The following is a 21,528-nucleotide window of genomic DNA, read 5'->3' on the forward strand; positions in this document are numbered from 1 at the left end:
CAATTTACCATTGAGTTTATGTTCCTCCCCATTTATTAACTTGCACTAATTAAAGATGACATTTACTGTCATGAAAGTGCAACAGTTTGTACAGAAAGAAAAAAAGAACACAACAGTTTATCAATGCCGCTGAAAGTTGGCGTCATTTGATGATCTAACTGCTGCAAGAAGTGAAAAATTCTCAGCCGGATAACTACTCAAAGCCGCATACTTTCTCTATGCCTAATGACTCCAAAATCCGTCAAACACAAAAAAACAGGAAGAAAGGGGTTGGGGAGAAAGAACATTTATTCGATTTTTTCTAAGTTTCACCTACTTTTGAAGAGTAGTCGCTATGGAACCAGCAAGGCTAAGAACTTCAAATGGTGGATTGTGCATCACATCTCTCACTGTTGTGGGACAAGAATCTGTAATCCAAAAGTATGTGAGCCCCTGCTCAGGGTTCCCTGGTTGTGAAAAGAAAGATTGCACAAAGTGATGAGAAGTCCTACTTTTTGAGTTAAAACCAAGTTCGCACCAAACTACTGATTTTACTTTCTGTTAGATTATACAAGAGAAAGAAAATGAACTGCGAAAGTAATCAATACAATTCCAGAGGCAAAAAGAAGCAGTAGAGAATGCAATACCTCCTTTATCACTTTTGAAGCGTCCCCATGATCTATTAGGGAAAATCCCATGTGTTACATAAGCGCTTATCTTTGCTGCTCCATGGGCGGCTAGAACTTTCTAAAACAATACAAGAATGTAATATAGAATTTCAGATTACTTATCAACAAGTGGACAAGCTTAGAAAATGAACCTTAAGCAGGACTCTGTCAACTAGCAGATGAGTCTAACATCCGTTTTAGTTCGAAGTTTTAGCCCTATTGACTGATTGAGTCATCTATTCTATCCGAACTAAGCTGTTGATTTTGTTATGATCAAACTTAAAGGGTTAAACACAAACCAATCATCCCCACCTTTTCCTTTTCTTTTTCAATTTTATTAATACGCGGCAGCAAGCAAGAAGTTCATTCAGGATTTGGATACCTGACATTCTATCAGTGTGCCACCAGATTGAACCAAATCATCAACAATCACAACATGCCGTCCTTTAGGGTCTCCCTCTTTTATACGCACAATGCGTTGGTCACCTTCCCTAACTTTAGCACAAACAATCTGCATTTCCATTGTTGACATGTTATGTAGTTAACAAATAAGCATGCTTTTCTGCACTAACCAGTACAGCTATCAAATTGAAGATGGAGTTTTTAAATGACATAAGAGGATAGAGTGTGCCATTTACTGCATCCTGCAAAGGGAAACTTTTATCCAGCTTATTGGCATATCCATCCTACTGTTTAACATAACTAATTCACATAGATAAACAATCAGGCCCTTAAGAGACAAAACAATCAGACCCTTAATAACAGATCCTCATTGGTATACGGAAATACATACCGTTGGGAAGTGCTGTAGCTGCTTATGAAATCGTTTCCATGCACCATCATCCGGAAAACAAATGGATATCTGAATAGTGAAAATACCAGCACAACATGTCAGGGATAAAACAGCTTTTAAAGTTTGTTCTTATAAAACATCTACACTCCATAACTCAGACATCAAAAACAAGAAGAAAAAAGAGACTCACATTGTCAGAGTCAGGGAGCTGTTGAAGCCTAGTTTTAAGCAATGGGATACCACTCTCAAAGCACGGTAAGATATTATCACCAAAGTAAAACCTCTCCTACACATGCACAAAACAATAACAACAATCCAGTCACAATTTCGTCAAAAAACAAACTTATAAACTAACAGAGCTGTGTGTTGCTAATATGCAGAAACCTGCAAGGCATGGATATCATATATAACCAAACTAGTAGGCCCTCCCATCGAAATCGGAATATTCGACAATGCCCTGGCCAGTGTGAAAGCAGTGGCCACATCTCCCTCATCCTCCATTCTCTCCGACGTCCCCGTCGGAAAAAACGGAAGCACAAGCGTGAATGAGGCTATAAACAACTTCGGCAACGCATAGATCACAGAGAGCTGCTCGAAAATCACCGACGGAGAATTAAACGACGCCAGAAACGCCACGTGTTGGCCGCGAATCGCATGAGCATTAGGAATGAAAATGTTCGGGAATCCATCAGCAAATTTCCTGATCAAAAATTCCAAACACCGGAAAATTTTTCAGCAAAAATTAAGATTGTTTAGAGTTGCGAAATGCGGAAATGAGAGGTGTACTACCTCCAGGTGATGCTGCGGAGCTCGATTCCGTCGGACTCGGCGGCGACTTTCTGAGCGAGCTCTTTGGTTTCGGCGCAGTAGAAGAGGCAGACCTTCTTGGCGTTCTTGACGGCCGATTCGGAAGCCATTGGGACCGGAAGATGCTCCGGCGAGGTGTTGTTGGTGAAGAAATGAACCGGAGAGTTGGGGCTGGTGATATCGCACCTGATACTGTTGTGGTTCTTCTTGTGCGGTTTGATGAAGACGAGAGCGGCGGAGGAGAAGGAGGAGGAGGATTTGAGTGAAGGTGGCGGGAGGTTAGGGGTTTGGTAGGAAGAGGGGAGGGCACCAGTGGCCGCCATGTGGCGGTCACAGCGTACGTGTGGGCTTCTTCAAGAGTCCTAACGCTGCTTTGCTTCCTTGCTAGGCGCTGTGTCTCATGGCTGTCGGTTAGTTTACCGGTAGGCCTTTTGAAACTCTGGAATTGCCCATTCCTTCTAAACGCTGCCGTTTTTGGCCTAGATTATAGTTTTTTTTTTAATCGGTAAAAATTAGTTTTTCGTGAGTTGGACTCACAACCTTTCATTTACTGAAGAGAGATTATACCTATAGTTTATGGATAAAGTTTTGAGTTTTTTTCCCCTCTGTTTGATATGATAGTTATGGTTATTTGAGTGACAAGCCGGGGGATACTAGGTAGCATATGAGGACTTGGAGAAAAAGAAATATTTAAAATGACAAAAATGTGAGGTATGACATTTTGTCAACGTCTCAAGACTTGAGGTGTGTTATTTTGAACATAGGATGAAATGAGATTGTTCGGATACAGTTAACGACGTTGGTCATAGCTCATCAACAAATGTTTATAGAAATTCTCAACTCCTTAAAACTAGATCATGAAACTAAATATTTAGATACAGAGGACAAAATATTCAGATCATGAAATAATCATATTTTCATAAAATAATTGTGGTGACCTAACTAGGCAGACATGCTAGTAGGTGCACCCGTCCCACATCGCCCGAGGGAGACAAAGTGCTGTGTTTATATGTGCAAAGCTAGCATCTTAAATTAAGACGCATTTTGGGGTGAAATCTCAAGAATAAAACCGTGAGGCCGTTGGGTCCAAAGCGGACAATATCTCAATGGATAGGACTGGGATGTTACATATGGTATCAGAGCTTGTCCCTGGCCGGAAGTGTGCCGACGCGGACGTCGGGCCCTAAAAGGGGGGTGGATTGTGGTGACCTAACTAGGCAGACAGGCTAGTAGGTGCACCCGTCCCACATCGCTCGGGAGAGACAAGGTGTTGTGCTTATATGTGCAGAGCTAACATCTTAAATTAAGACGCGTTTTGGGTTGAAACCTCAAGAACAAAACCGTGAGGGCCGTTGGGCCTAAAGCGGACAATATCTCAATGGAGGGGACTGGGCTGTTACAATAATCTCAACTTGGTGGTGTTTGTTGCTGCCTCTTTAACCATAAATTATAGAAGTTTTAATTCATGTCACGGTACTAGTAGCCCCTCTTTGTTAATATTAAATGACGAGCCACTCTAGAAAATGTTATGAAACTCAATTTTGATGGCTTGGTAATATCTTATGGCAACGTTGCTTATGGGTTTGTCATCAAAGACAACTCTAGTTTCTCATATTATCGTTAGTGCCAAAAGTATTGGGAAGTCTTCTGTTTATGTGGCCAAATGTTGTTCCCTCGAAGATCGTCTGCTCAGAGACTCTTATAGACTCTTATCTAAACTATAGAAGCATCATTCTTGAAATGGGTACTCAAAATTAGCCATCGATTTCCTTAACAAGTTATGTGATTATTCTTAGAGTTTAAAATCTTTCATCAGAGATATCCAAAAGTTGTCTTCTTGATTCTAGCACATTTTCTCTCACCATATCCACAAGGAAGCGAACTTTGTTGGCAGACGGTTACTTTGATTAGTAGCTCCTCATCTGCTGTGTTAGTTTCGGAGAAAAGCCTCCTTCTTTCTGCTAGTGCTACTTTAAACCAGTTTAGAGCTCGTAACAAATAAGAGAAAATTACCTCTATTAAATTTTGGTATGATCATTGGTTACTTCCTGAAGCGCTTATAAATTTTGATATCCCCTCTGCCACTATTAATAGAAACGCTACTGTTTGTGATTTTTGGAATAATGATGGCTGGGATATCACTATGTTGATGTTGTTAACCAAATTATCAATGTGCCTACTGGTTTTGAGAATTGTGGGAGTGACACTTTGATTTGGGGAGCTACTGCGAATGGTTGCTTTTCAGTTAAGTCTGCTTATAACTCATCATTTGATTTCTCTAATTCCAATGGATCTCAATGGAAGCTGATTTGGAAGCTTGACATTCCTCCCAAGCTTAAAACTTTTCTCTGGACTATGCTTCATAAGAAACTACTAACTAATGTTCAAAGAGTCACCAGAAGACTTTCCAATGATGCCTCATGTCCCATATGTCACTCCACTGATGAAACTCTCTTACACTTGTTCAGAGATTGTCCTAGATCTGTTCATATTTGGAGAGTCTTTTCTAAACCGGGTACTATCTCTAATTCTTTCTCTTTGGATTGGATTGGTTGGATTAATGCTCAGTTGCACTATCATTCTATTGTTAGAGATGGTATAAAATGGTGCAACCTCTTTATCTTTGTTTGCTGGTATATTTGGAAATGGAGAAACAAGTAGATATTTGATAATAGTTTTGTCATGCCTTCCTGTTTTGAGAGTCTAATATGAGATTATGTTGTTGATCGGAAAAAGGCTCAGAATAGGGCCAATGCTGCCACTATGTATAGCTACTCTATGCTATCATGGAAAATGCCCCCAGCAGGGTTTTATAAACTTAACATTGATGGTAGTCATGCTTCTAATTTAGGAAAGATTGGTGCATGAGAGGTAATTAGAGATCACTGTGGTGCATGGATTGGTGGTTTTCAGATTAATCTGGGAGTCGGCAATGTTCTGGATGCTGAAACCTAGGGCTTATTTTATAGTTTGAAGCTTGTTGTTAAGCTGCAGATTTCAAACTTGGAAGTTGAATTAGATTCTGCAATTTTGGTCAATTTGATCATTTGATGCAAAGTTCTAATCTAGCTCTCCATCCTTTAGGCTCCCTTCTTGATGGTTGTTGTAAGGTCATGTCTAGAATGAAAAATGCTAGACTCAGCCATATTTTTCGTGAATTTAATATGACTGTTGATGTTTTGACAAAGAGCAGTATCTCCCGTGATTTGGGCTTCATGAGTTTTGAAGACCCCCATGTGCATGCTGCACAAGCCTTTTTTGATGATTTGAGTTCTACTGTTAGAGTTAGAAAATCTGCATTTTGGTTTAATATTTAGTTGTTGGCTTTTTGTTTGAACTCAGAACGCTACATTTGTACTAAAAAAAAAAAAAAGTTTAAAAACACGAATCCGCACAAATTTCCGAATGAATTTTATCCTTTCCTTTTATTTGCCCACCCAAACAAAGCACCGTGCTCCCTAGCGCACTCAATCATTTTGAGTTTCTATCACACACGTTTTTTTACCTTATGCCCCACACTCCTTCCTTTAGCCCACAAAACATGACTTACAGTCCGAAGCGAGCAATGGCGGAGCTCAGGCACTCCATCTCCCTCGGCCCCCGCGCCACTTCTTCTCCGATGAAGCGCGACGAAGACTCCTCCCCCTTGATTTCCGACGCTCAGCCTCACCAAGACGACGACGACGGCCGCGGTCGCCCTCCTTTCAAAGATCGCGACCGTCCCTTCTGGTCTCATTTCCAATCCCTCTGCCCCTTCCTCGGCGACGACGCCAAGACCTCCAAGATCTCAATCTTCTTCCTCATCCTAGTCGCGCTCCTCGGATTCGTCTCCATTTTCGCAATCGTGAAAAGAGTGGTACAGATTCTTGTTTCTGGAGAAATTTGAGTGATTGAGAATTAGGTTAAGATTTGACTTTGTTTGTGTTGGCTTTGTAGAATGCTCCGTACTTGTGTAAAAAAGATGGCATTACTCTTCACTGTCCTTATGTAAGTGTTTTGAAACTGTTTTTGGTTTATTTGCTGATTTCAAATGCATGCTATCAATAGCAAAATGTTTGGAGGATTAATGTTACTAATTTAGGTCAAGGAAGCGCCGTCGCTGTGGGAGAATCCGTATTCGGCAACCACATCTTGGAAGCCCTGCGCTGAGCGTCGTGCCGGTGGGATTTCAGGTGAGCTGAGCTGGTTTTGATTGGATAGGACTGTAATGTGCATTAGATCTATGATGTTGTTTATTGTTAGTTGAAGCTTCGGTTCTCTTTGGGTGTTCAAGTTTGTAGTGCTGGTTATGTGCAGATCTTCCGCCTGAAAATGAAACGAATGGCTATATATTTATTCACGCAGAAGGTGGTCTAAATCAGCAGAGAATAGCTGTAAGTTCTACTCTTGTACTTGGATGTTGATAAGAAATTGGTGCTGTGTTAGAATGAAGTTGATAGACGTTAAGATACATGGTAGACAGATTAGCATGTTTGTTAAATATTGGTTATAGACGATTAGTTAGAAGTGATTAGCTTTTACTGTTAATCTGTTACAGCCAAAAGATAAGATGTCTTTCAGTTGATATTCAGTTGGATGGCATGATGAGAAGGATATGTCTGCTAATAAACAGTCGCTCTTAAGTTTTGTTTATCAGCTTGTCTTAAATCTCATTATGTTTGCTTATCTCTCTGTGGTGAGGAGAGGTTGCCTGGTCCTTGCTTTTGAAATTGTAGCTTGTCTGAGCTTCTTTCTTACACAAATTTTTTCACTAGTATGCTTCTTCTATTTCGCATTCCATTGATTACCCTTGGTCTAAAAGGGGTCGGGGGAAGCAGATAACTTCCTTCAGAATAGGATAAGGGTGGAAATGTGCACTAGTCTGGTTGGTTATTTGCATATTAGTATGAGATAATTTTTGTGATATTGGGTTTTTGAAATAATCTATGGATGATTCTGCTGTATTGTTGTGTGTAACTGATTGGCCATGGCTTGCAACATATTTTACCATTGTGCATATCTTTTGAACAGTATAATGAACCCCACCCTTATTTTGCCAGATATGCAATGCTGTAGGTGTGGCCAAAATAATGAACGCCACCCTTATTTTGCCGGTGTTGAAGCAAGACCAGATTTGGAAAGACCAAACGTGAGTTTACTGTAATTATCATTATAATCATTATAAACAGTATTTACAGAATCAAACAACAGAAGGACATCACTGTCCATGTTAATTGTCTCTGTTACTGTCTTGAAAATTTTAAGTGATCTCCCTCTCTCAAAGTTTGCATATTTCTTCATAAGAAGACTTTTGCCTTTGCCTAGATTTATCAAAAAGAATCATTCATTACTTTGCCTTTATTTTAATTTCTTACTGGTGTACTGCTTTGGTTTTTATTCATTTGATAATATCTGCAGGAAATTTGAAGATATCTTTGATGTTGATCATTTCATTGATTACCTGAAGGATGATGTACGAATTGTTCGTGACATTCCTGAGTGGTTTACTGACAGAACTGAGCTCTTCTCTAGCATAAGGTTAAACACTCTCTTTCTCTCTGATGAAAATACAACCTTTTACTAAATATTGAGAAAATGTTAAGTAATGAAAGGAGTATTCTTTACATTGCACTTCTCCTGTACTAATATTAATACTAAACAACGCTATTTAAATCTCAGTAAATCAAGCCATAGTGACAGTACTGATTATCTCTTCTAAAGTATCTTTTTTGTGTATTTATATCATATTGTAGCTGCAACTGACATTTATCTGCGAAATGTTTTTCTTTTAGGCGAACAGTTAAAAACATTCCAAAATATGCACCAGCACAGTTTTACATCGACAATGTTCTGCCTCGAATCAAGGAGAAGAAGATAATGGCCCTGAAGCCTTTTGTTGATCGTCTTGGGTTAGTTTTTGAAATACATGCTACTTTTTTATTACGAAATATGACTATTGATTGGGTAAAGCAGTTATATTTCCTCCAGATATAAGCTATTAGGGAATGACTCAACTATAGTTAACTGTACAATATCATGCCATTTTTGTTTCAGGTATGACAATGTTCCTCAAGAAATCAACAGGCTGAGGTGCAGGGTGAACTATCATGCTCTTAAATTTCTTCCTGAGATAGAGCAGATGGCTGATTTATTGGCTTCAAGGATGAGAAACCGCACTGGAAGTTCCAATCCTTATATGTATGTAAATTTCCATTTTATATGATAACCTGTTTAGGCTCCTGCTAGGATTCACTAACAACTTTCCACTTGGCAGGGCCCTGCATCTTAGGTTTGAGAAGGGGATGGTAGGTCTATCCTTCTGTGATTTTGTGGGCACAAGGGAAGAGAAAGCTTTAATGGCAAAGTACAGAGAAAAAGAATGGCCAAGACGATATAAGGTACATAGAATATGCAGTTGGCTAACCTTTTGGCATCAGTTGGAATCTTAAAGTACACCAGTATGATGTTGATTGTTCCCCTTTTCTTTTCTAACTCTTCTTGATGATTTGCAGAATGGTACCCATCTCTGGCAATTAGCTTTGCAGAAGCGGAAGGAAGGGAGATGCCCCCTTGAGCCTGGGGAAGTAGCTGTGATTCTTCGAGCAATGGGGTATCCTAAAGAAACTCAAATTTATGTTGCTTCAGGACAGGTCTATGGTGGCCACAACAGAATGGCACCACTCAGAAACATGTTTCCAAATCTGGTATGTACTTTTAAGGAAGCTTTACCAAGTGATCTTGTCTGCTGTAGATAGTTCATTGATTTGAAGAATCTATAGCTTTTATAGTACCAAGTGAGTTTTCATTGTGGAAAATTCTTTCCCAATGATTGTAGCTGGGGTTGTTATGGATCACCATTGAAAGTTGAAAATTGGGGATAAACAGATGCTGCTTCTCTTGGAATCCTTTTCTTCCACTTCGATGATATGCTCATTGTAATTGTTCATGACAGGTAACCAAGGAGGAGTTGGCAACTAAGCAGGAGTTGGATCACTTCAGGAAGCATGTGACTAGCTTAGCCGCACTTGATTTCCTGGTCTGCTTGAAGTCTGATGTATTTGTAATGACCCATGGAGGCAACTTTGCCAAGCTGATCATCGGGGCACGCAGGTACATGGGTCACCGTCTCAAATCCATAAAACCAGACAAGGGGTTGATGTCCAAATCCTTTGGTGACCCTTACATGGGGTGGGCAACCTTCGCTGAGGAGGTGGTCATCACCCACGAAACACGGACAGGATTACCAGAAGAGACCTTCCCTAACTATGACTTGTGGGAGAATCCCCTAACTCCTTGCATGTGCAAAGCTTGAAGAACAAGGATATCAAATGGAAAACACCCCACACTGATTATTAGAAGCACCTCCTCCTCCAAGAGCTCGGATACCATAATGTGAGATGAAATGTGTCCTGGGCAGTCAAGGAGGAAAAATTTAGGGTATACAAATCTTTTTGGTCCGTGTCCAGAAATTCAAATAGCTTCGATGTATCATCATAACTGTAAATTATTAGAGAAATGTGAAAGATGTTTGTCATGTATCAGTCTCTTGTTGAATCATTCAAAGAAGGATAAGACTACATGGAAGACAATGTACCCAAACCAACATTGTAGAATCATTTCCAAGTCAGATTTTTTCGATTGTAAGAACCAGTCCACTTCCGAATAGCACAGCCGGCGCTGGCAGGTTGTGTTTATTGCTAATACGTGTAGGAATCGGCATCACACACCAACATCACTGCCTCAAATAGAATGAGATAATGATGTTTCTACTTCAGTTTTGCGCTCAAACCAACTCAGAAAACATTACACGATAGCTGGCACAGAAAAGGAAATGTATGAAGACAGAATCAGCAGCTAGTAAGAAATCCAAATCTCCGTTCTGTAACTTTTTTTTCATAGAAATTTGTTGATTCTATATTATGGTAAAATTCGGATAGGACCAGTAAGTTGTCAGTATCAGAGTTTTGCCTCCATTTAACCGCTCTCTTTGATCCTTTTGTTTCTCTCAGACCCTCTTCTCTCCTCAGATTCCCAACACTCGGTACTCAGCTCAGTTCAGCTCAGTTTTTAGTAATGAAGAAAATCTCTGTCTTGAGTTTTCTGTGCTTGTTCCTCGGTTTTCATAGCCAGAGGTAATCAAATCACTTGTATCCTTACCATGTCATCATCGTTACCATCATGCTTAGTTTTGATTATGAGTACAGAGATGATCACCAAGTCAATGACCCATTATTTGTGTTCATGATCACGATGGGATTTTACTTGAGAATTGTCAACTCCATTTTTTTATTGTATAATGTGCATCTGGGTGATATATGCTGCTGTCGAAATGTTCTGTCTTTTGGGATCCTGAGCTCAAATCATTAATCTTTCCATACCCAGTTTTCAAAACTTTGTTTCCAAATTCTATGGCACTGGGAATCAATGCTCTGTGTTGGAAACATTATATGTTTTTCTTTATTGTTATCCTTATTTTATTATCATTTTTAATCAAAATTACACATCAGGTACTGTGTTTAATGTTTTTCTTTGATGCATTTAAGTGAATTATTCAAGGTTTTATTTGGTTTCATGATGCAAACTATGAGTGCAAAATTGAAATGGTGTTGTTGATTTAGGGTATCATCACAAGAACATGCTAGCACCCCACCCAGAGGTTGGAATTCGTACGACTCCTTTTGTTGGACTATTTCCGAGGAAGAGTACTTGGCAAGTGCTGATGTCATAGCTAAGCAGCTACTTCCACATGGATATGAGGTGCTCATTGAATTCACAAGAATTGAATTTGCTTCTCAAGTATGAGTGTGTTATAACTTGTGATGTGATTTTTCAATGTAGTATGCTGTTGTGGATTACCTGTGGTATAGGAGAAAGGTTCCAGGCGCTTATGTTGATTCTCTTGGATTTGATGTAATCGATAAATGGGGGAGGCCTATACCTGACCCAGGTAGGTGGCCTTCCTCCAAAGGTGGGAATGGGTTCACTGAAGTGGCATCAAAAGTACATCAGATGGGTTTAAAGTTTGGGATTCATCTCATGAGAGGAATTAGTACTCAGGCAGTAAATGCGAATACCCCTATCTTCGATGTCACCACGGTATTGCTCTCTTATGCCACAAGGAAACATTCAGCTTAGGATTTTGTCATTATATTTTGCATTAGTTTTGATTCATACATCTTTCGTGGTAGTTATTATGTGATGAAGAAACTGAAAGCACACACATCATGAATACTAATTGTCATTTGGAGCATATAACTGATGCAACAAGAGAATTTCAAGACTAGTTATAAGAATTGATCTAAGTGCTCTAAGAATTTTTCTTTTATCTATAATAGGGGACTGCTTATAAAGAGTCTGGAAGAATATGGACTGCAAAAGACATAGCGATCACAGCACGGCGTTGCGCCTGGATGCAAAATGGTTTCATGAGTGTGAATACTACATTGGGTGCTGGGAAAGCCTTCTTAAAATCTCTCTATGTACAGTATGACGAGTGGGGTGTTGATTTTGGTGAGTAGGTTGTCATGAGTGGAAACTATTGTGCTTGGAATTTGGAACAGTATTGTCATTGCTCCTGTCATTCAATATGAGCAAACATTTAATTGAGATATGTTAATTTTGTTAGTGATTTGCTTCTTCCTTCACCCTCTTGCAGTGAAAAATGATTGTGTGTTTGGTGAAGACATAGATGTTGGTGAAATAACCGTTGTGTCGGAGGTATGCTACGCTCTCTCTCACAAACACATCCACAAACATCCTATAACCTCGATACTATTCTGGTGGAAAGTGGGTGCTTAAACTTTATAAATCATGCATGTTTTCTCCCAGGTTCTAAAGCAATTTGACCATCCTGTGGTGTATTCTCTCTCGCCTGGAACCCAAGTAACACCTGCTCTGGCCAAAGGTCTAACTGGTATAGTCAATATGTACCGTATAACAGGGGATGATTGGGACACATGGGGCGATGTAGCAGCCCATTTTGATGTTACCAGGTAAAAAACATGTTTTTCAGTCAAGGCTTAAATTCACACAATACATTTGTTTTTCATGTTTAGTAACCTGTCATCATCACCGGATACATTGCCATATTAGGGATTTTGCTGCTGCGAATTTGATAGGAACAAACGGCTTGCTGGGAAAATCATGGCCTGACTTAGATATGCTTCCCCTGGGATGGCTTACCGATCCAGGTATAGGACTCAAAATCTATTCCTTCCTATAGCACTGGATTTCCTTTCAATATCAAGAATAGATGAAGGATGTTAATTTAGATATGCCGTCACTTAAATATATAGGAGTAAGGTTTTCATCTTATGGCTTTAAATGAGTTAATACTGTCCTGGCCACACCTTAGTTTGAACTGTTTAAATCAGGATCTGCTTCGGATGGATGAGAACCATAATTTCTCTTTGGTTTTCTGAAATATTAGGTTCGAATGATGGTCCACACAGACAAACGAAACTCACTTTAGACGAGCAAAGAACTCAGGTACTTACTATAGGAGGATAAATAAGTCTTTCAAGTCCTTACAATTAGCTGAGAAATCTGAGTGTTTGACCAAGTGTGATTGTTTTCACAGATGACTTTGTGGTCTATTGCCAAATCTCCTCTCATGTTTGGAGGGGATGTGAGAAAGCTTGATGCTGCCACAACTAGTCTCCTCACAAATCCTACCTTGCTGGAGATTAATTCGTTTAGCTCCAACAATAAGGAGGTGTGTACCGCATTTTCTCAAGAAATAAAAAATTCTTAGTAATGACAACAACAGGAAGCTTATTATGTTGCATCTACAGTTTCCATTGATTTCAGGTACTTCAAGTAAAGGGGACATCGAGAATGATGATCTGGTTAACTCCTGGCAATCAAGAAGACAATTAAAAAGTTTACACACTTCAGATTCACAGGTTCTTCATCTCACTAGCTGTGCAGATGAGAAAGCAATTGGGTGGTCCACTAAAGCTCTTGACCAAGATCTTGAACACATCTGCTGGAAAGAACACTCGAGAAAGAAATACCAGACACCTTTTTGCTTAAACAAGAGAGAATCTCTTTTGGCAGTGTAAGAGTGCTTTATCTATTCCACATCCAATTGTCTCCTTTGTTATTATGGTTAGTTGGTTACTTTTTCTGTTACAAAAACTTGATTATTCTTATCTCAATGCTTATATAGAGAAGAAGACATAATGTACAAACAGCAATACCAGGGGAAGGTCAATTTGTTAGCTAGTGACAAGGAGGACATGTGCTTGCATGGTTCTCCGAAAAGAAAGCTCACATCAAAAGAGCTCAAGAGAGGTTTCTTTTCACCTTGCGGATGGGATGCAAATCAGGTAACTCGAGTCCTGATTCATAGATCTATACAAATATGATATCTCTTGCATACACCACTGAGGGTTAAATGCTTTATAGATAGTAGTTTCCTGAACTTAGATTAGCTCAAATGAAACCTGACATACTTGATATTAACAGATGTGGGAGTTGAACCCCAATGGAACCTTGTCAAATAGCTATTCGGGCCTATGTGCGACAGTAAATTCTGTTAAAGGTACTGATAAGTTTGAAACTGAGTGTCTTTGTTTGTTGATTTGATTCTGTTGTGAATGTAGAAGCTTGTTGTTTTTATTTTCGTCAATTGAAGCTTGCTGTTTATATCATGGTTCTAACTCACAATTGTATCCTCTGTTCAGGTAAAGCCAATTCTGTAGGAGTTCGTGCTTGGATCGCCACAGGAAGAAATGGTAAAGTCACTTTTCAAACTTGATTTTAAAACAGATTCTTAGCCAGTAGAAGTCCCACTACCAGATCTACCATGACTTAAAATGCATATTTCTCTGTTGTAAATCTAAGTACATCTCTTTCTGGCATTGCAGGAGAAATATATGTAGCCTTTTTCAATCTGAACTCAGCAAAAACTACCATAACTGCACAAAAATCAGACCTGGCGAAAGCACTTCCAGGCTCGAGAGTAAGTGCAGGTCCCTGCAAAGCCACAGAAGTATGGAGCGGACAAGACTTGGGGATTATAGACCAGGCCATATCATTTGGTGTAGAAACTCATGGGACTGCCCTATTTGTCCTACATTGTGGTTAGTAGAGGATAAAACCTATTAGGATTAGGCAGATGCATGTAAGAATGAGAAATGAAAATAAAAACTTTGTTTTAGCTTCACCAAATTGAAATCTTATAGTGTATGTTTTAGACATGTCTCGCCTACTAATCACATCTCTAAATATTAAGAGAAACTTTAAATACACACCTCTAATCTTTTAATACACACCTTTATTATTTTATATTTCATATCATATTTTATAGAAAATTTCACTAAAGTCACTTTCTCAACATTTTTTGTAACATAAGTCCACCTTAATATTTTTACCCGTATAAGTCCACTTTTAAGCCTAAACCTGTCACTTTACTTTTTTGATGTTCCTAAAATACCCTCCCTTCCCTTCAAATCTGTTTCTCTCTCTCTCTCTCCATTCTATCACATGACTCGTTTTCACTTTTCACTTTCCCTTCTCTCTCTCTTTGGCTCTTCATCTTCATCATCCCTCTCTTCTCTAAGCTCAAATCTCTGGCCATGGCGGCTCTCAGACCAACACGGAGAAGATGCATGTCTGCCAAAGCTACCGTAATCCCCAGCCATGGCGGCGTCTCAAGTCATTACCGGCTCAGCACCGCCGGATAGATGAGGATGACACCTCGACCTCAACGTCGCCAACTCTACCTCGACGTCGCCAGATCGATGATGACGACACCTAGATCTTGACGCTACTAGATCGACGACGACGCTGGCTCGACGTTGACGTTGACGCCTTGACCTCAATGTTGCCAGATCGACGGCGATGACGCTTGCATCTCAACTCCGTTGGATCGACAACGCCTTGGCTCCGCCGTCTGTCTTGCAACAACGACGCTCGCGGACTCATCATCAGCCGCTATCGGAGTTGGGAACTCCGTCACCGACTCGCCGACCTTTCACACCTCAAGCGACTAGTCGGGAGCTCCTCATCTATCACTTCTCTGCTTCAATTTCTGGCCTTAGCAGAAGGGAAGCTTCTAAAATTGTAACAATAATAGTTTGTGTACGATAGTATCTTTTTGATACACCAATAGTAGCAGCCTTTGGTGTCGGCGGTAGTAGCTTTTGATATAAGCAGTAGTAGCTCTTGGTGCTGGTGGTAGTAGCTTTTGGTCCTTATAATAGTAAGTAGTAGCTTTTGGTACCGCTGGTAGTAGCTTTTGGTATCACCAGTAGTAGCTTTTGGTGTCGATGGTAGTAGCTTTAGCTTTTGTAAGCGGTGGTAGTAGCTTTTGTAGCTTGTGGTAGTAGCTTTTGTGGCTGGTAATAGTAGCTTTTGTGTTCATCAGAAACCTCACAGTAGTAGCTTTTGTAGGCGGTGGTAGTAGCTTTTGTATGCGGTGGTAGTAGCTTTTGGTATCACCAGTACGTAGTCTTTTGGTGCCGATGGTAGTAGCTTTAGTCGTTCTTCGGCCTCACAATAGTAGCTTTGTAAGCGGTGGTAGTAGCTTTTGTAGCTGGTGGTAATAGGTTTTGTGGCTGGTGGTAGTAACTTTTGTGTTCATTGGAAACCTCACAGTAGTAGCTTTTGTAGGCGGTGATAGTAGCTTTTGTAGCTTGTGGTAGTAGCTTTTATGGCTGGTGGTAGTAGCTTTTGTGTTCATCGGAAACCTCACAGTAGTAGCTTTTGTAGGCGGTGGTAGTAGTTTTTGTAGCTGGTGGTAGTAGCTTTTATAGCTGGTAGTAGTAATTTTTGTCATCGTCGGAGGTCGGTTGGAAACCTCGCCGGAGGTCGGTCGGAAACCTCGCCGGAGGTCCGCCTGAAACCTCGCCGGAGGTCCGCTGGAAATCTCGCCGGAGGTCCGCCGGAGACTGTTCCGAAATGAGAGTGGTTGTTGACTTTTTATGCTAGTGGCATTCTTATAAATATAAAGGAGAAAATCTAATTTTTTTATTGGATGGCAGTCTGTAATTATGTTGAACTTCAATACTTAATACAAAACCTTATTTAGACTTGGGTGGACTTATGTGGGTAAAAATGTTGAGGTGGACCTATGTGAGAAAAAATGTCTCAAAATGGATTTATATGTAATTGGCCCCATATTTTATAGGTATGTTTAATTACAAAAACATCCATCAATAATTAGGGAAAAAAAAAAACCTTCTCTTCCTTAAAACCTAACTCTTCTTCACTATTACTACGCATCAAAAGAAAATAATTAAAAACCTCTTCTCCAAAATTCATCACCTGCATTTCGACTATTGTCGTAGTTACATTTACTATTTACCGATTCATTTGTTTTTTTTTATCAACTTTAGTTTTTATCTTGCAGACTAAAAACTAGTTTTTATGCTATTGTATTTCTACTAGTTTCTTAACTTTGAAAAAATTATGTATGTTCAATATTATTATTATTTTTTTTTCAAATTCTAGCCGATTGATGTCATATTGGATATTTGGAGTTCGAATATAATATTACTCTTTTGATTATAAATTGAAAAATATCAAGAAAAAAATTTTCTAACCCGATAAAAAAAATATAACAGAAAATAATAGAGAATACGTAAAAAGAGTTGTGAAATAGTAAATATATAATAATTATATTAAATAACATATTATTATTAGTTTTAGATATTGAGGGTATTTTAGGCAGTTTAAGATTGGTAGTGTATTAAATAAGAGATGTGTATTAAGAGATTAGAGGTGTATATTTAAAATTATTCAAATATTAAAGACTCAAAAAGCGAGAATTTTTCATTATTAAGCCAAGACGAGCCAGGCCCAGGTCTAGGGCCTCAAATTCTTAGAGCCCCTGATATATAAAATCTGGTGTTAGTAACCAGTATGAGCCTCGGAGACCTACTGCAAGCAAATTGTGGCATCCTCCCCCTCCAAATGTGGTAAAAGTTAACATTGATGCAGCTTGGAAGATGAGTAACCAACACAGTGGGATTGGTCTAGTGGTGCGTAACCATAGGGGTTGTTCTATTGCTGGTGCAAGTCTCTTGTGCTCCCATAATTCTGTTGTTGAGGCCGAGGCTGACTCGGTGGTTAAAGGTCTTCAAATTGCAAGGTTTCTGAATTTGAAAAATGTTATCATTGAGGGTGATTGCCAGGAGGTCATTAGGTCTCTCTCTTCCCCAACTTTCACTCCCAATTGGAAAATTCTACCTATTCTCAATAGAGTGAAGTTTCTGTTGCCTGCCTTTGATGAGGTGTTATGGAACTGGGTTCCCTGTGAAGCTAACCGGGTTGCTGACGCAGCGGCGAAGCTTGCCATGGTGAGGTTGTGCTCTTCGGACTGGGCTAATACGCCTCCAACCTCCCTCCTTCATATTCTTAAGAGCGATGGCCCCCCTGACTGAGACTTGCTGTTGATTACAGCAGCTCTTGCTCTTTTATCTGCTTTTGTCTTTCTTTGCTTTTTGTCTGTAGTGGTTTATAGCAGTGTTTAGTTTCCCTCTTGCTCTTTCAGCTTTGTTAGCTTTCTTTTTGTTATGTTTTGCTCGATCTTTGAGGTCTATTCCAATGTAGTTCTATTCTTGACAAAAAAAAAAAACCAGTATGAGTAACTTGTTTGATGATAAACACTTAAATGGAATATAGATATGATCATAGCTGGGCAAAAAGGGTGTAAGATCTCAATCATGAGACATGGAACTTTTCCACCCAATATCCGATCTGTTGTCCCTAGTGATTTGGCTACGTAAGCGCTTACATGAACTGATAAAGAGTCATTGTTTAACTAGGGTATGATAACTATGATCTATATTCAGTCCACTACCATTTTCTTTTGGTTTAAAATAAGTGGATATTCCTCCCATCTTTCATGAGTGATTAGGGCGGCTCCAGCCTCCAGCCTCAAGACTATGAATCTAATAGAAAAACCCAAAGTATTATAACCTCTTAGATTAATTTGCCAATAATAATTTAGAACTTTTCAGTCTTGACAATGTACTCATATATCATAGATATTTAGAAATAGTGATTTTGGCATGTCGGAATTAGTATGGTTTGTATGAGGTTGAGTATGATGATTTTTGAATATGGAGGCTTCTTATGGGTTTGGCTCTTGTACATATATGAATAGCAGAAAAATCCGGCTTCTTATAACTAGCCAACACTGCATGTCCATTTCTTTTCTCTATCTGCAAAAGTCTAGTCTCTGTCTTGATTATATAGAGTGCCTTGCAATTTTGGTTACTTCAATCCAAAAACCTTTGGATTGCGTACTCCCTCTAAATGGATTTTAGGCAAAGAATGTCGACTTCGATTAATCAGTCCAAACTTGCTCTTGTTTGATTGAAATTCTTTCTTCACGCGAAAGTATACTATTCGAGTTGGTTATGTCTTTTAAGAATAAATATGTGGTGAAGAACAAATGAAAACAATTTAGGAAAAAATATTATGATATAAACTCAAAACCGATTTAAAGAGCTTAAACGTGTATAGTGCCACTTCGTTGAAATGAAAAATTCAAAGCTTATTAAAAACAAATCATTTTTCCAAAAAACTAATCATGCTTACTCTACTAAATTATGTGCATCGCATGATGATGCCCGAGCCGCCATGCAATGCTTTTATAATTTTTCTTCAAATTGTTTTATTTATTTTTATTTTCTTCAATCCATAATATTTGGCGCCTCTTGTTTGCTATTTATATCCCCCATTGAAATCTTCATCTCTCTGCAACCGACGCAGACAAAACAGACGGTGCGCGGTTCAAGGATCTCCAGTTTTCTTGCTCTATCTCATCTCCCTTCCCTTCCCTTTCCTTTCCTTTCTCAACTGACTAACTAACTCACTCCTATCTCTCTCTCTCTCTCTCTCTCTCTCTCTCTCTCTCTCTCTCTCTCACACACACACAATTCCTCACCTTCCTTATTTTCCATCACAACCATGAACTCCACCACCCCATTAACACCAACACCACTCCCTACTTTCCCTCCCTTCTTCTTCCCCACTCACTCCTTAAACCCTAAACGCAAACCAAACGACAGAAAAAATCTCTGCTCGACATCAATCAAATGCGTCAGCAACACCGGCGCTGCCTTCAGTTCCCGTCATGCTATCAAACCAAATATTATTCACAACCCTTGCGCGCTGGCGTCTTGCTTGGCGGAGCCTCCAGCCTCTTCACCGCTCGTTGCGGACAAGGTGAAGATACTCGTCTTGGAATTCAAGGCCTTATCGGAGCCGATAGACAGGGTGAAGAGGCTGCTACACTACGCGGCGAACCTGCCGCCGTGTAGAGAGTTGACTAGGGAGCCGGAGAGCCGGGTGCCGGGCTGCACGACGCAGGTGTGGATGGAGGCCGAGCTTGACGAGCTGGGAAGGATGAGGTTTAGAGCAGATAGCGACTCGGAGATCTCGAAAGGGTTCTGCTCGTGCCTGATATGGATGCTCGACGGCGCCGAGCCGAGGGAGGTGTTGGAAATAAGGGGGAAGGATTTGGAAGATGTGAATGTGGGACTGTATGGTAAGGCTAATTCGAGAGTGAACACATGGCACAACGTGTTGTTGGCGATGCAGAGGAAGACTCGGGATTTGGTTACGGCGGCGGAGAGATCGTCGGAGCAGCGGCCGTCTGCCTTTTCTGTTTGTGAATGAGGTTAGCTTTTAAGCCCTTTACTATCTCTCTCTGTGTCTCTCTTTGTGTGTTGTTGGTAACTTGGCACAAGCTTGGAATGGTGAAATGGAAATATAGTGTTGGGCAGAATCAAAATTGATGTTGCAGAAGAAGAGTGATATATTGATTTAACATCTAGTTAAACAATAGAATTAAGAGCTCTGATCTCTTTCTATGCTTATATTATTCCTGCAAATTTGTTTGGTACAAGAGAATATATGTTCTGCTTCTTCTGGCATCTGAGACTTACTATGGAAACTATTCACTGAAGTATCTAAAAAGAATACTAGAATGTCTCTCTAAATTTGGTGCTAGTCACACGTATAGAAATTTTTGATGTAGCTTGTTATGGGAGCTGGGTGTTTAGAGTCTGTAGATAACAAAGTTCTTGTAATTATGCTGCAGACCACCAGGACAGCAAAAGGTTCTTATTGATTCGGTTGCCAATATCAATAGTCTAATGTGACAAACATTGATTTGGTTAAATCACCGATCTGATCGATGATGCCAGATGAACTTTCTGTGATTAGCAGCTGGGTTTACGAGGAGTGAAGGGTGCTCCGGTATCATTATTTGTATCTGTGAGTTGTGACGCTAGAATCTTCATGCTTATTTGGTCATGAAGCCACTTCCAGTTTTAGTCCTTCTGGTTTTGAATTGGTTTGTTGCTGTTTTTGGTCAGCAAATTGTTCTTCAAAACAAACAAGTAGCAGAAGTTCATAGCATTATTTTTCAGTTTTCCTATCTACGATTTCCTTTCAGATTTTGTGGACATGCCCTGCAATATACAAAAGGGGCGTGATAAGTTTGTCTGTCACATTCTTCAGTCATTTTGCTAGATCATCAGGCGAAAGTTGCGCCAAGCTTGAAAGTTCCTTGATGTTGCAGGCATGTGTTCTCAAGCAAATTGTTGAGTAGGAACATGGTGTGGACTTGTGGACATTAGATCTGATCATGATGCATCTGAGTTTTCTCCATCTGCTCATCTGCCTTCTTTCATTATAGTGTACATTGTGCCTGTATAGCTTTTTCTTCTTTAAGCTTGAACCTTTCTGCATAGACTTGCAATATTTCAGCAGTGGAAATCGATTGGAACATACCCCCATCTGTATGTAAAATCAATTTCTTTCGCTTATTAGAAACCATTCGGAATCAGTGTCTTCTTATGAATTCCCACAATAGACTCGAACAAACAAGATATGGTCTCTCTTGCTCCCCCATCAATTCAATTTTTCAAAGCCATCAAGTATTGGAATCATCCAATACAGATAGCTACCCATGCTGCTTTATCCTTGTTAGCAAGGGCGACATGGAGGCCAACACTGGGTGGATCTGTCTGGATCTGTAAATAACGAGGCCCAATGCTTTGATCTAATCTCATCTACAGTCCACTAGTCTAGCCCATAACGCTCATATAATCTAATTTTCGGGGGATGTATTGTATTTGGATTCATACAGACTTATTTTAATCAACTGACTTTTTAAGAAGTCTACAGACTCTTTGAAAAGTTCATAGACTTTCACTGATTTCTTAAAACCATCAATTTTTAATCACAGACTTTCACTGATTTCTGAAATCTACAGATTTCATATGAATGACTTATGTAGATTTCTCAATAATTACAGAGTTACAAGAAACAAAAAAAAAA

At 39.7% G+C, this 21,528-nt stretch overlaps 5 protein-coding genes across 5 annotated transcripts; 4 read left to right on the forward strand and 1 right to left on the reverse strand.

Moving 5' to 3' along the window:
• Nucleotides 1–47: 47 nt before the first annotated feature.
• LOC101291524 (ribose-phosphate pyrophosphokinase 3, chloroplastic-like) lies at nucleotides 48–2,633 on the reverse strand. Its single transcript, XM_004298944.1, has 7 exons — nucleotides 2,230–2,633; nucleotides 1,825–2,140; nucleotides 1,631–1,726; nucleotides 1,441–1,509; nucleotides 1,030–1,158; nucleotides 627–726; nucleotides 48–446 (listed from the first exon to the last, which is right to left on the reverse strand). The coding sequence occupies exons 1-7, from the start codon at nucleotides 2,568–2,570 to the stop codon at nucleotides 313–315; spliced, it is 1,185 nt and encodes a 394-aa protein (XP_004298992.1). The 5' UTR covers nucleotides 2,571–2,633; the 3' UTR covers nucleotides 48–312.
• A 3,149-nt stretch (nucleotides 2,634–5,782) lies between these two features.
• Nucleotides 5,783–9,868, forward strand: LOC101291822 (uncharacterized protein At1g04910-like). The gene is made up of 11 exons (XM_004298945.1): nucleotides 5,783–6,103; nucleotides 6,184–6,234; nucleotides 6,329–6,419; nucleotides 6,544–6,620; nucleotides 7,287–7,375; nucleotides 7,645–7,764; nucleotides 8,019–8,135; nucleotides 8,281–8,424; nucleotides 8,501–8,624; nucleotides 8,739–8,930; nucleotides 9,179–9,868. Exons 1-11 carry the CDS (start codon nucleotides 5,789–5,791, stop codon nucleotides 9,536–9,538), a joined length of 1,680 nt encoding a protein of 559 aa, XP_004298993.1. The 5' UTR covers nucleotides 5,783–5,788; the 3' UTR covers nucleotides 9,539–9,868.
• A 165-nt stretch (nucleotides 9,869–10,033) lies between these two features.
• Nucleotides 10,034–14,479, forward strand: LOC101292117. Its single transcript, XM_004298946.1, has 16 exons — nucleotides 10,034–10,083; nucleotides 10,236–10,358; nucleotides 10,845–10,983; nucleotides 11,065–11,322; nucleotides 11,562–11,736; nucleotides 11,882–11,943; nucleotides 12,055–12,218; nucleotides 12,319–12,416; nucleotides 12,656–12,714; nucleotides 12,806–12,940; nucleotides 13,020–13,035; nucleotides 13,156–13,285; nucleotides 13,397–13,556; nucleotides 13,696–13,771; nucleotides 13,914–13,964; nucleotides 14,097–14,479. Exons 2-16 carry the CDS (start codon nucleotides 10,300–10,302, stop codon nucleotides 14,315–14,317), a joined length of 1,803 nt encoding a protein of 600 aa, XP_004298994.1. The 5' UTR covers nucleotides 10,034–10,083; nucleotides 10,236–10,299; the 3' UTR covers nucleotides 14,318–14,479.
• Nucleotides 14,480–17,180: 2,701 nt separating this feature from the next.
• Nucleotides 17,181–17,615, forward strand: LOC101303617. The gene has a single exon (XM_004300878.1). The coding sequence runs from the start codon at nucleotides 17,181–17,183 to the stop codon at nucleotides 17,613–17,615; it is 435 nt and encodes a 144-aa protein (XP_004300926.1).
• A 1,333-nt stretch (nucleotides 17,616–18,948) lies between these two features.
• LOC101292408 (sufE-like protein, chloroplastic-like) lies at nucleotides 18,949–21,031 on the forward strand. The gene is made up of 2 exons (XM_004298947.1): nucleotides 18,949–19,861; nucleotides 20,285–21,031. The coding sequence occupies exon 1, from the start codon at nucleotides 19,150–19,152 to the stop codon at nucleotides 19,858–19,860; it is 711 nt and encodes a 236-aa protein (XP_004298995.1). The 5' UTR covers nucleotides 18,949–19,149; the 3' UTR covers nucleotide 19,861; nucleotides 20,285–21,031.
• The last annotated feature ends 497 nt before the right edge of the window (nucleotides 21,032–21,528 follow it).

Source organism: Fragaria vesca, linkage group LG5 (assembly GCF_000184155.1).
Source record: "Fragaria vesca subsp. vesca linkage group LG5, FraVesHawaii_1.0, whole genome shotgun sequence".
Classification (NCBI taxonomy): domain Eukaryota; kingdom Viridiplantae; phylum Streptophyta; class Magnoliopsida; order Rosales; family Rosaceae; genus Fragaria; species Fragaria vesca.

Coding starts and splice junctions, on each gene's coding strand:
- LOC101291524 (XM_004298944.1), bottom strand. CDS start 2,570: ATGGCGGCCACTGGTGCCCTCCCCTCTTCCTACCAAACCCCTAACCTC. Junction 1,727..1,824: donor ATGATATCCATGCCTTGCAG/GTTTCTGCATAT, acceptor GTGCATGTGTAG/GAGAGGTTTTACTTTGGTGA. Junction 1,510..1,630: donor AGCTCCCTGACTCTGACAAT/GTGAGTCTCTTT, acceptor TTCACTATTCAG/ATATCCATTTGTTTTCCGGA.
- LOC101291822 (XM_004298945.1), top strand. CDS start 5,789: ATGACTTACAGTCCGAAGCGAGCAATGGCGGAGCTCAGGCACTCCATC. Junction 6,420..6,543: donor TCGTGCCGGTGGGATTTCAG/GTGAGCTGAGCT, acceptor GGTTATGTGCAG/ATCTTCCGCCTGAAAATGAA. Junction 8,625..8,738: donor AATGGCCAAGACGATATAAG/GTACATAGAATA, acceptor GATGATTTGCAG/AATGGTACCCATCTCTGGCA.
- LOC101292117 (XM_004298946.1), top strand. CDS start 10,300: ATGAAGAAAATCTCTGTCTTGAGTTTTCTGTGCTTGTTCCTCGGTTTT. Junction 10,984..11,064: donor TACTTCCACATGGATATGAG/GTGCTCATTGAA, acceptor TTTTCAATGTAG/TATGCTGTTGTGGATTACCT. Junction 13,286..13,396: donor AGAGAATCTCTTTTGGCAGT/GTAAGAGTGCTT, acceptor ATGCTTATATAG/AGAAGAAGACATAATGTACA.
- LOC101303617 (XM_004300878.1), top strand. CDS start 17,181: ATGAGTAACCAACACAGTGGGATTGGTCTAGTGGTGCGTAACCATAGG.
- LOC101292408 (XM_004298947.1), top strand. CDS start 19,150: ATGAACTCCACCACCCCATTAACACCAACACCACTCCCTACTTTCCCT.